The sequence below is a fragment of the Mesoplodon bidens genome, assembly GCF_964165515.1.
Source record: "Mesoplodon bidens genome assembly, chromosome: 4".
Lineage (NCBI taxonomy): Eukaryota > Metazoa > Chordata > Mammalia > Artiodactyla > Ziphiidae > Mesoplodon > Mesoplodon bidens.
Window position 1 is genome coordinate 108,597,045 of NC_138160.1, and position 12,279 is coordinate 108,609,323.

The 12,279-nt window shown below is 40.8% G+C and overlaps 1 protein-coding gene across 1 annotated transcript in view; it reads right to left on the reverse strand.

Annotated features, from left to right (window-relative positions):
- FBN2 (fibrillin 2) overlaps positions 1-12,279 on the reverse strand; it is a 235,335-nt gene that overhangs the window by 3,984 nt on the left and 219,072 nt on the right. Inside the window, exon 63 of the mRNA XM_081231423.1 lies at positions 1,167-1,398. Within this exon, the coding sequence (XP_081087549.1) occupies positions 1,167-1,398 (232 nt within the window). The remainder of the gene's footprint in view (positions 1-1,166; positions 1,399-12,279) is intronic.

A 12,279-nucleotide genomic window follows, 5' to 3' on the forward strand; every position in this document is an offset into this window, starting at 1 on the left:
GATTTTTCCAAAATAAGAAACCCACAAAGCAAACCCTAAGATCATAAATATAAAAACCTAATAGTCTTGGTAACTCTCTTCTTCAACACTTAATACGTGAGATTCTCCTTTATTTTGAACAGCAAAATTCTTCTAAGAGTGAGCCTCAAGTTTCCCCAATTTTCTATCCTAATTAGACTGAAGCACTATGTGTAGTTAAATCAAGAAAATAAAAGCAAAGTATGAATTTCCAAAGAGAGTGCCAGAAGTTCTTTTGATTCAAAAGCCTGAAGCCTATGTTTGCTGCTCACAACAAAGCTCTCTGCTTTACCAACTGAGATTTCTGAACTCCAATCCTGGTTAGTGAAAGACTCAGCCAGTTGGCTCTAAATGACCCTTGTCTACACTGAGACTTTTGTTTCAAGCATTATTATGTACCCACAGTGGACATACTAGTCCACGACCCTCAGTGTCTGACTCACACACTGCTCCTTCTGAGGAGGGTGACCCTGACTGACTCCTAAACTCTTATCTTCTATGCTGCCGAGCACTGACTTCCTTGAAGGAAGGAAGCAGGTGGCCAGCACCTCATCTGCAGCTGATAGGACTTGAGACAGCCGCACTTGGGAAAGTGTGACTAGCTGGAGGGAACCCAGCCTTGTGGAGACAGTGTCACCCCAACCAGGCACATCCTCTCTGTGCAACAAAAAACCAGATGAGCAAAGAGAGGAACAACTCCTTCCTCAGGGAGCATGGAGCTAGCACCTGCCAAAATTCACAGAAGAATCTGGGGTGAAGCCATTTCCATTTGTACTTCTTAACTCAGGTGTCTCTGACAACACATGAGCCATAGCATTTTTAGACAACTGCTTGTCTCTGGCCTTGAGGGATCCAACTGAATCCACTCAGGCCATTTTAAGAGGCAAGAGAGTGATACCTGTACACATGTTCGTGTCTTATGCTCACCACAAAGGAGGTAATCCACATGCCTTCTTCTATGTGCTTCTTCTTCCATGTGCTTCCTCACATTCCCTAAGTGCCCCGATCAATGCTTTTCCCTTGTGGGCTTTTAATCACCGTGCACTCCCCTCCTGAGTGCCGGGCGGCCAGGCGGCCTGAACACAGGGAGGGCAGCCTGAGCTGGACCACGCTAGCCTTCCTGTGTGCGGGGAGGTGGAGGGCCTTACCCCTGTCCCACTCTGTAGTAGCCAGGTGGGCAGCCGCAGAGGTAGCCCCCTTCCGTGTTGGAGCAGCCGTAATTGCACGGGTTCTTGGAAGACGAGCACTCGTTCACGTCGTGGCAGGCACTGGAGAACTGGTCGAAGGAGAACCCAGAGGGGCAGGCGCACTTGTAGCTCCCCAGGGTGTTGTAGCAGGAAGCAGAGCCACAGGCATTTGGATTGGAGCACTCATTCTCATCTATGAACATAAAGCAAGAGACTCTTACAAGGGGTAGGGGCAGTGGGGCAAAGAAGAGCCTGAGTTTCAAAGTACTTATGATTTTACAGGGGAGATAGCTCTAGAATCGTATTTTTAAAATGTTTACCCTCATGGTCGATTTGCAAAGCCTATGAAATTTAAAAAAACACAACAAGACCCAACAAATCTCCCTAAATTATGACTTAAACAAAACCTTGCCCTGCCCTTTTATATTCTGTTTGTACTAGGTTTTTCTGAATACCCTGGCAGCCTCTGGGGACAGATATTTGCAGGTTGACTACTGAAGAACTCTTCTATTCTCTTATCAGAAGGTTACTTCAAAAGCCTATACTTCAGACAGATTCACAGAGACAGAAAGCAGATTACTAGTTGCCAGGAGTTGCGGGGAGGGAGAAATGGAGAATGACTTCTAATGGGTATGGGGTTTCTTTCTGGGGGAATGAAGATGTTGTGGTGTTGACGTTTGCACACTGCTGTGAGAATATACTAAAAACCACTGAACTGTACATTTTAAAATGTGAATTTTATGGTATGTGAATTAGATGTCAACGTTTTAAAAGCTTCTATTTATATCTATATTTTTATCCATTCTCCCAGCAATTCCCAAAGCCTTCACTATATATGGAAAGAAAAACAGATAAAAAATTTAAATACCTTAAATGAAAATAACTGAAATAAACATTATTTAATTGAACCTTCTGAACCAATAACCTCGTACACTTTTAACACTTGAGAATGCATCAAGTGCAGACTTTGCCTTCTGACATGGGTTTGCACCAAGGCATCAGCTGACATAGGTTTTACTAGTTTAATGACTCACGTTATACTATAAATGGCTGACAGCAAGATAATTACAGGTTGATACTTTCAGCTGCTCTTATCATTTTTACAAATTCAAAGCTTGACTGTGCTTTTAACTTTGGAGACGATAATTTTGCTCTTAACTATCTGGTTGATACCTATTTTGTGGCTTGACCCCTGTGGGCTTTACTATAATCCAAATGTCACCCTGGGCACCAGTCACATTTGGTCCGTGGAATTCTTTCAAATTCTCATGACTGCACTGGAGCATAGTGTGTCTGTTTACCTAATACCTGACAGGTCTATGTTTCAGCCCATGTGGGGAAACAGGCCCATTTGCAATTAGGTGTACCCTTGGGACACAGCAGCTACAGGGAAGTGCTTATCTGCAGGAGCTCAGTGAGAGTACGGAAGATGCAGATACAGTCTCAGTGAGGAGGCCTCTCACACAGGAAATTAAACTTCATTAACTATGTTACAGAGGTTATTGAGAGGGCCGATGTTATTAGGCACATTTCTTTTTTTTTTTTTTTTTTTAATTTTTTTAATTAGTTTCTGCTTTATAACAAAGTGAATCAGTCATACATATACATCTGTTCCCACATCCCTTCCCTCATGCATCTCCCTCCCTCCCACCCTCCCCATCCCACCCCTCCAGGCGGTCACAAAGCACCGAGCTGATCTCCCTGTGCTCTGTGGCTGCTTCCCACTATCTATCTACCTTACGTTTGGTAGTGTATATATGTCCAGGCCTCTCTTTCGCTTTGTCACAGCTTACCCTTCCCCCTCCCCATATCCTCAAGTCCATTCTCAAGTAGGTCTCTGTCTTTATTCCTGTTTTGCCCCTAGGTCCTTCATGACTTTTTTTTTTTTTAAATTCCGTATATATGTGTTAGCATACGGTATTTGTCTTTCTCTTTCTGACTTACTTCACTCTGTATGACAGACTCTAGGTCTATCCACCTCATTACAAATAGCTCAGTTTCGTTTCTTTTTATGGCTGAGTAATATTCCATTGTATATATGTGCCACATCTTCTTTATCCATTCATCCGATGATGGACACTTAGGTTGTTTCCAGCTCCGGGCTATTGTGAATAGAGCTGCAATGAACATTTTGGTACATGTCTCTTTTGGAATTATGGTTTTCTCAGGGTATATGCCTAGTAGTGGGATTGCTGGGTCACATGGTAGTTCTATTTTTAGTTTTTTAAGGAACCTCCATACTGTTCTCCATAGTGGCTGTACCAATTCACATTCCCACCAGCAGTGCAAGAGTGTTCCCTTTTTTCCACACCCTCTCCAGCATTTATTGTTTGTAGATTTCTTGATGATGGCCATTCTGACTGGTGTGAGATGATATCTCATTGTAGTTTTGATTTGCATTTCTCTAATGATTAATGATGTTGAGCATTCTTTCATGTGTTTGTTGGCAGTCTGTATATCTTCTTTGGAGAAATGCCTATTTAAGTCTTCTGCCCATTTTTGGATTGGGTTGTTTGTTTTTTTGTTATTGAGCTGCATGAGCTGTTTATAAATTTTGGAGATTAATCCTTTGTCAGTTTCTTCATTTGCAAATATTTTCTCCCATTCTGAGGGTTGTCTTTTGGTCTTGTTTATGGTTTCCTTTGCTGTGCAAAAGCTTTGAAGTTTCATTAGGTCCCATTTGTTTATCTTTGTTTTTATTTCCATTTCTCTAGGAGGTGGGTCCAAAAGGATCTTGCTGTGATTTATGTCATAGAGTGTTCTACCTATGTTTTCCTCTAAGAGTTGGATAGTTTCTGGCCTTACATTTAAGTCTTTAATCCATTTTGAGCTTATTTTTGTGTATGGTGTTAGGGAATGATCTAATCTCAAACTTTTACATGTCCCTGTCCAGTTTTCCCAGCACCACTTATTGAAGAGGCTGTCCTTTCTCCACTGTACATTCCTGCCTCCTTTATCAAAGATAAGTTGGCCATATGTGCGTGGGTTTAACTCTGGGCTTTCTATCCTGATCCACTGATCTATCTTTCTGTTTTTATGCCAGTACCACACTGTCTTGATTACTGTAGCTTTGTAGTATAGTCTGAAGTCAGGGAGCCTGATTCCTCCAGCTCCGTTTTTCGTTCTCAAGATTGCTTTGGCTATTCGGGGTCTTTTGTTTTTCCAAACAAATTTTGAAATTTTTTGTTCTAGTTCTGTGAAAAATGCCAGTGGTAGTTTGATAGGGATTGCATTGAATCTGTAGATTGCTTTGGGTAGTAGAGTCATTTTCACAATATTGATTCTTCCAATCCAGGAGCATGGTATATCTCTCCATCTATTTGTATCATCTTTAATTTCTTTCATCAGTGTCTTATAATTTTCTGCATACAGGTCTTTTGTCTCCTTAGGTAGGTTTATTCCTAGATATTTTATTCTTTTTGTTGCAATGGTAAATGGGAGTGTTTTCTTGATTTCATTTTCAGATTTTTCATCATTAGTGTACAGGAATGCCAGAGATTTCTGTACATTAATTTTGTATCCTGCTACTTTACCAAATTCATTGATTAGCTCTAGTAGTTTTTCGGTAGCATCTTTAGGATTCTCTATGTATAGTATCATGTCATCTGCAAACAGTGACAGCTTTACTTCTTCTTTTCCAATTTGGATTCCTTTTATTTCCTTTTCTTCTCTGATTGCTGTGGCTAAAACTTCCAAAACTAGGTTGAATAAGAGTGGTGAGAGTGGGCAGCCTTGTCTTGTTCCTGATCTTAGTGGAAATGGTTTCAGTTTTTCACCATTGAGGACAATGTTGGCTGTGGGTTTGTCATATATGGCCTTTATGATGTTGAGGAAAGTTCCCTCTATGCCTACTTTCTGCAGGGTTTTTATCATAAATGGGTGTTGAATTTTGTCGAAAGCTTTCTCTGCATCTATTGAGATGATCATATGGTTTTTCTCCTTCAACTTGTTAATATGGTGTATCACATTGATTGATTTCCGTATATTGAAGAATCCTTGCATTCCTGGAATAAACCCCACTTGATCATGGTGTATGATCCTTTTAATGTGCTGTTGGATTCTGTTTGCTAGTATTTTGTTGAGGATTTTTGCATCTATGTTCATCAGTGATATTGGCCTGTAGTTTTCTTTCTTTGTGACATCCTTGCCTGGTTTTGGTATCAAGGTGATGGTGGCCTCGTAGAATGAGTTTGGGAGTGTTCCTTCCTCTGATATTGTTTGGAAGAGTTTGAGAAGGATGGGTGTTAGCTCTTCTCTAAATGTTTGATAGAATTCGCCTGTGAAGCCATCTGGTCCTGGGCTTTTGTTTGATGGAAGATTTTTAATCACAGTTTCAATTTCAGTGCTTGTGATTGGTCTATTCATATTTTCTATTTCTTCCTGAGTCAGTCTTGGCAGGTTGTGCATTTCTAAGAATTTGTCCATCTCTTCCAGGTTGTCCATTTTATGGGCATAGAGTTGCTTGTAGTAATCTCTCATGATCTTTTGTATTTCTGCAGTGTCAGTTGTTACTTCTCCTTTTTCATTTCTAATTCTATTGATTTGAGTCTTCTCCCTTCTTTTCTTGATGAGTCTGGCTAATGGTTTATCAATTTTGTTTATCTTCTCAAAGAACCAGCTTTTAGTTTTATTGATCTTTGCTATCGTTTCCTTCATTTCTTTTTCATTTATTTCTGATCTGATTTTTATGATTTCTTTCCTTCTGCTAACTTTGGGGTGTTTTTGTTCTTCTTTCTCTAATTGCTTTAGGTGTAAGGTTAGGTTGTTTATTCGAGATGTTTCCTGTTTCTTAAGGTGGGATTGTATTGCTATAAACTTCCCTCTTAGAACTGCTTTTGCTGCATCCCATAGGTTTTGGGTCGTCGTGTCTCCATTGTCATTTGTTTCTAGGTATTTTTTAATTTCCTCTTTGATTTCTTCAGTGATCACTTCGTTATTAAGTAGTGTATTGTTTAGCCTCCATGTGTTTGTATTTTTTACAGCTCTTTTCCTGTAATTGATATCTAGTCTCATAGCATTGTGGTCAGAAAAGACACTTGATACAATTTCAATTTTCTTAAATTTACCAAGGCTTGATTTGTGACCCAAGATATGATCTATCCTGGAGAATGTTCCATGAGCACTTGAGAAAAATGTGTATTCTGTTGTTTTTGGATGGAATGTCCTATAAATATCAATTAAGTCCATCTTGTTTAATGTATCATTTAAAGCTTGTGTTTCCTTATTTATTTTCATTTTGGAAGATCTGTCCATTGGTGAAAGTGGGGTGTTAAAGTCCCCTACTATGATTGTGTTACTGTCGATTTCTCCTTTTATGGCTGTTAGTATTTGCCTTATGTATTGAGGTGCTCCTATGTTGGGTGCATAAATATTTACAATTGTTATATCTTCTTCTTGGATTGATCCCTTGATCATTATGTAGTGTCCTTCTTTGTCTCTTCTAGTAGTCTTTATTTTAAAGTCTATTTTGTCTGATATGAGAATTGCTACTCCAGCTTTCTTTTGGTTTCCATTTGCATGGAATATCTTTTTCCATCCCCTTACTTTCAGTCTGTATGTGTCTCTAGGTCTGAAGTGGGTCTCTTGTAGACAGCATATATATGGGTCTTGTTTTTGTATCCATTCAGCCAATCTGTGTCTTTTGGTGGGAGCATTTAGTCCATTTACATTTAAGGTAATTATCGATATGTATGTTCCTATTCCCATTTTCTTAATTGTTTTGGGTTCGTTATTGTAGGTCTTTTCCTTCTGTTGTGTTTCTTGCCTAGAGAAGTTCCTTTAGCATTTGTTGTAAAGCTGGTTTGGTGGTGCTGAACTCTCTCAGCTTTTGCTTGTCTGTAAACGTTTTAATTTCTCCATCAAATCTGAATGAGATCCTTGCTGGGTAGAGTAATCTTGGTTGCAGGTTTTTCTCCTTCATCACTTTAATTATGTCCTGCCACTCCCTTCTGGCTTGTAGAGTTTCTGCTGAGAGATCAGCTGTTATCCTGATGGGGATTCCCTTGTGTGTTATTTGTTGTTTTTGCCTTGCTGCTTTTAATATGATTTCTTTGTGTTTAATTTTTGACAGTTTGATTAATATGTGTCTTGGCGTATTTCTCCTTGGATTTATTCTGTATGGGACTCTCTGTGCTTCCTGGACTTGATTAACTATTTCCTTTCCCATATTAGGGAAGTTTTCAACTATAATCTCTTCAAATATTTTCTCAGTCCCTTTCTTTTTCTCTTCTTCTTCTGGAACCCCTATAATTCGAATGTTGGTGCGTTTAATGTTGTCCCAGAGGTCTCTGAGACTGTCCTCTGTTCTTTTCATTCTTTTTTCTTTATTTTGCTCTGCAGCAGTTATTTCCACTATTTTATCTTCCACCTCACTTATCCGTTCTTCTGCCTCAGTTATTCTGCTATTGATCCCATCTAGAGTATTTTTTATTTCATGTATTGTGTTTTTAATCGATGCTTGATTCATCTTTAGTTCTTCTAGGTCCTTGTTAACTGTTTCTTGCATTTTGTCTATTCTATTTCCAAGATTTTGGATCTGGGAAATAGAATCTTGGATCATCTTTACCATCATTATTCTGAATTCTTTTTCAGGTAGACTGCCTATTACCTCTTCATTTGTTAGGTCTGGTGGGTTTTTATCTTGCTCCTTCTCCTGCTGTGTGTTTTTCTGTCTTCTCATTTTGCTTATGTTACTGTGTTTGGGGTCTCCTTTTTGCAGGCTGCAGGTTCGTAGTTCCCGTTGTTTTTGGTGTCTTTCCCCAGTGGCTAAGGTTGGTTTAGTGGGTTGTGTAGGCTTCCTGGTGGAAGGTACTAGTGCCTGTGTTCTGGTGAATGAGGCTGGATCTTGTCTTTCTGGTGGGCAGGTCCACGTCTGGTGGTGTGTTTTGGGGTGTCTGCGTACTTTTTATGATTTTAGGCCACCTCTCTGCTAATGGGTGGCGTTGTGTTTCTGTCTTGCTAGTTGTTTGGCATAGGGTGTCCAGCACTGTAGCTTGCTGGTCGTTGAGTGAAGCTGGGTGCTGGTGTTGAGATGGAGATCTCTGCAAGATTTTCGCCGTTTGATATTATGTGGAGCTGGGAGGTCTCTTGTGGACCAGTGTCCTGAAGTTGGCTCTCCCACCTCAGAGGCACAGCACTGACTCCTGGCTCCTCAATTTGGGATGATTTGTTGTCTATTCATGTATTCCACAGATGCAGGGTACATCAAGTTGATTGTGGAGCTTTAATCCGCTGCTTCTGAGGCTGCTGGGAGAGGTTTCCCTTTCTCTTCTTTGTTCTCACAGCTCCTGGGTCTCAGCTTTGGATTTGGCCCCTCCTCTGCGTGTAGGTCGCCGGAGGGCGTCTGTTCTTCGCTCAGACAGGACAGGATTAAAGAGCAGCCTCTTCAGGGACTCTGGCTCACTCAGGCCGGGCGGGAGGGAGGGGCACGGAGTGCGGGGCGAGCCTGCAGCGGCAGAGGTCGGCGTGACGTTGCACCAGCCCGAGGCGTGCCGTGCGTTCTCCCAGGGAAGCCGCCCCTGGATCCCGGGACCCCGGCGGTGGCGGGCTGCACAGGCTCCCGGAAGGGCGGTGTGGACAGTGACCTGTGCTCGCACACAGGCTTCTTGGCGGCGGCAGCAGCAGCCCCAGCGTCCCACGCCCGTCACTGGGCTCCGCGCTTTCAGTCGTGACTCGCGCCCGTCTGTGGAGCCCCTTTAAGCAGCGCTCTTAATCCCCTCTCCTCGCGCACCAGGAAGCCAAGAGGGAAGAAAAAGTCTCTTGCCTCTTCGGCAGCTCCAGAGTTTTCCCGGACTCCCTGCCGGCTAGCTGTGGCACATTAGCCCCCTTCAGGCTGAGTTCTCGCCGCCAGCCCCAGTCCTTTCCCTGCGCTCTGACCGAAGCCCGAGCCTCAGCTTCCAGCGCCGCCCGCCCTGGCGGGCGAGCAGACAAGCCTCTCGGGTGGGTGAGTGCCGCTCGGCACCGATCCTCTGTGCGTGAATCTCTCCGCTTTGCCCTACCCAGGTATGTGGGGAGTTTCTTGCCTTTTGGGAGGTCTGGGGTCTTCTGCCAGCATTCAGTAGGTGTTCTGTAGGAGTTGTTCCACGTGTAGCTGTATTTCTGGTGTATCCGTGGGGAGGAAGGTGATCTCCGCGTCTTACTCTTCCGCCATCTTACCCGGAAGTCCAGGCACATTTCTGTATCGTGATTATAGTTTCAGAATTAAACCAAACTGCCAAATGTAGAATTCTTAATTACTGGATATGAAATGTGCTATGATTGCCTAATATGTACAAATTCTTAGCCTTCATTTCATGGGGAGAAAGTATATGAATAAATTCTTAATAACCAGGCTACCTATGACATAAATATAACTATTTTATTTCTACATACGAAAGACTTGGAATTCTGCCTCAACGGCTCATCTGCTTTTATAATTAAATCTGACAGTTATATGTGGTATTTCTCTCCTAATGGAGAATGTGAGTTAGGTTATAATTTAACAAAATGATCCTGCTATGAATATAGTATTCGACACTGTGTTAGGTAGAAAAATTACCAGGCAAAACCAATTAGTTGAATAAATTGCTTTTAAACATACCACTGACAAGAACATTTTTAAATAGGTAAAATTTTTGGAAGCACCAGGATAGACTTCACATTTATATGCTATAATCGTACATCACAGCATAATTCTATAGGCTTAGGTAATCTGACTTTGAAAATATGTTCCTGTTTGAGACCTACTTTGAGCTGACTCAAGCCTCGCTAAACCATGTTCAAGTTATTTTGAAAAGGACATACAAGGAACTAGAAGTTGCTGACACCACATAACCCAAAGCTTCATATATTAAGAAGTAATCATATGCAAATGTTAATAATATTCCCTTATTTTCAATTTGGAATAATCGTCATGCTTGCATATATTTGAGAATGTTACCTAAATCTGTACAGTCCACGTACCAGAATGTTATAAATGTTCTGTGGTAACTGGCTGGAAACTTCTGAAAGTATTCATTTGAATTAAAAAAATTTTTTCATTATTAACACTTACGAGAACTATCATTTTTCTTAAATTGGTAGTAGTATTAACAACATTGTAGGTTTACAATTTAATATTACTTAAGTTATCTGATGCACTAACATTTTTGTCTTTTTACAAGGGACCCCACTTAAATCTGTCTGAAATACTTCATACTATATTCCCCCCTCAATCATATGAATAACTGAAGATATTTCATACCTATAGTGACAGATAAAAACGATTTGTGGCCTTTCGTTTTGCATTTTGTTAGAATGCTTGTTATTTTGCTAACTTGTTGCTTTTATTAGTTCCCAATGGGTTGTTTAATTCTCTTACTGCCATATATTTGAGTTAAAATTCCAACTGTGTTCTGTGGGTTCAAGGCAAGAAAGTCAGCAGTTTTATTAGAGACCAGCTGGACTGCTCAACCCTGCACAGAAGAATCTCGAATCTTTCAAATTAAACCCCTGCTTCATCTTACTTACCAGGGGCCTGCTGCTTACAGAGGCCCATTTTAGCAGAGCAAGCTAACAAATTAATTCTTGCAGTTGGGGATATCTGCTTATGTATCTTTAGCTTTGAACTCATCTTTGAAACCACTTATCCCTCTGCCCATGGGGGTCTCTCCTGACTCGAAGGCACACTGGCCTCTGGCTGGACTCCAGCGTGAGCTGCTTTGGGGTGACTGCCTTGCCTGAGCGCCTATTCCAAGGATCCCAGCAAGAAGAACTGGGATACATCACATAGCCCTGACTTTAAGTCAGACCAAATTCAGTGAAAACCTGTGTGGCTATTTTCGCACTAAATGCTTACAGACAGAAACTCCAGGAAACCTAAAAACTTAGAAATTGAGTTGATACTCCATACATGTTCCTATTTCCACTTATGATCACTTTAAAAACAAGAATTTTAGTTAAGCTGATGTGTGTGAAATATTAGAGGATCATTCTTTTGCTTTAAGTTCTGTAGAATTAACCAAGAAGCCCGTGGTGTTAACCAAATAGAGGGTTGGGCCTCATATTTTATAAACAACACAATAAAATCTGTTTTAATAGCTATCTAAAAAAGTACCATTCCCTATGTTCTGAAGAGTGTGCCTACACTTTATCTCTGTTTATGAATCAGTAAATCAGAGCATTAACAACTGTGACATTTTTTTTTCTATGAAGAGAAAAGAAGTAAACTAAACTTATGAAGTTATTTTGATTGACTGCCTAACTCATCATTTTGATAATCCTTTCAAACTCTGTCCTTAACTCCTAGATCATTAGTGGTTTTTGCATTTCCCCCACGAGTGTCTATTTGTGGTGTGGCTAAGCATCTGTCTTTAACCTGGCACAAGGCCACAGCAGACTTGCGATGACTTTCAGAGTTGCTTTCCCTCCTTTGAAATTTGTCTTGATTTTCTCAATTCACTAAACTGTCATTAGAAATTTCTTTTGAGAAGATCACCAAGGATAAAATCAGGTTAATTTATTTAGTGGATTGCTCGCAGTAAAATATTTGAAATACACATGGGGTAATTTAAATGACTACAGAGAAACAGGAAGTACCCCACTGTTTCTCAGCAGGACCACTGTTCTCCTTTCTGTTCTGCTGTGCCAGCATCTAATGTCACACTGTGTTGGATGGTGCCTCTATGAAGGGCATTCAAATGGAGCCAAGAAATTAGGCATATGCTAACTAAGTTAGCCAGCTATTCAAGTAGAGAGTAATGTTCTCTTTGATCAATCCCGCCTTAAAAGGAGAATTTCCATGACTCTATCAAGTGCAAGAAAGGGAGCTGAGTGCCTACAGATTTTATTTTATAAACACTTTTGTATGGAGTTTTCAATAGAATTTGCTGTAACTAGTACTTTTTCTACCTTAAAATCCTTTAGCCTCTTCAGTAAATATGTGACTGGAGAGCACAGATGAATGGTGCTCATTAAGTTGATCTGAATCCCTTTAGATTTACATGAGGGGGATGGATGGGCAATCCTTCAACCCCAAATCAAAAGATACTAAATTACCGATAAAAACCCTCTGACCTTAGCATGTGAAGATGATGATTCTTGACACCATCTTCAGAAA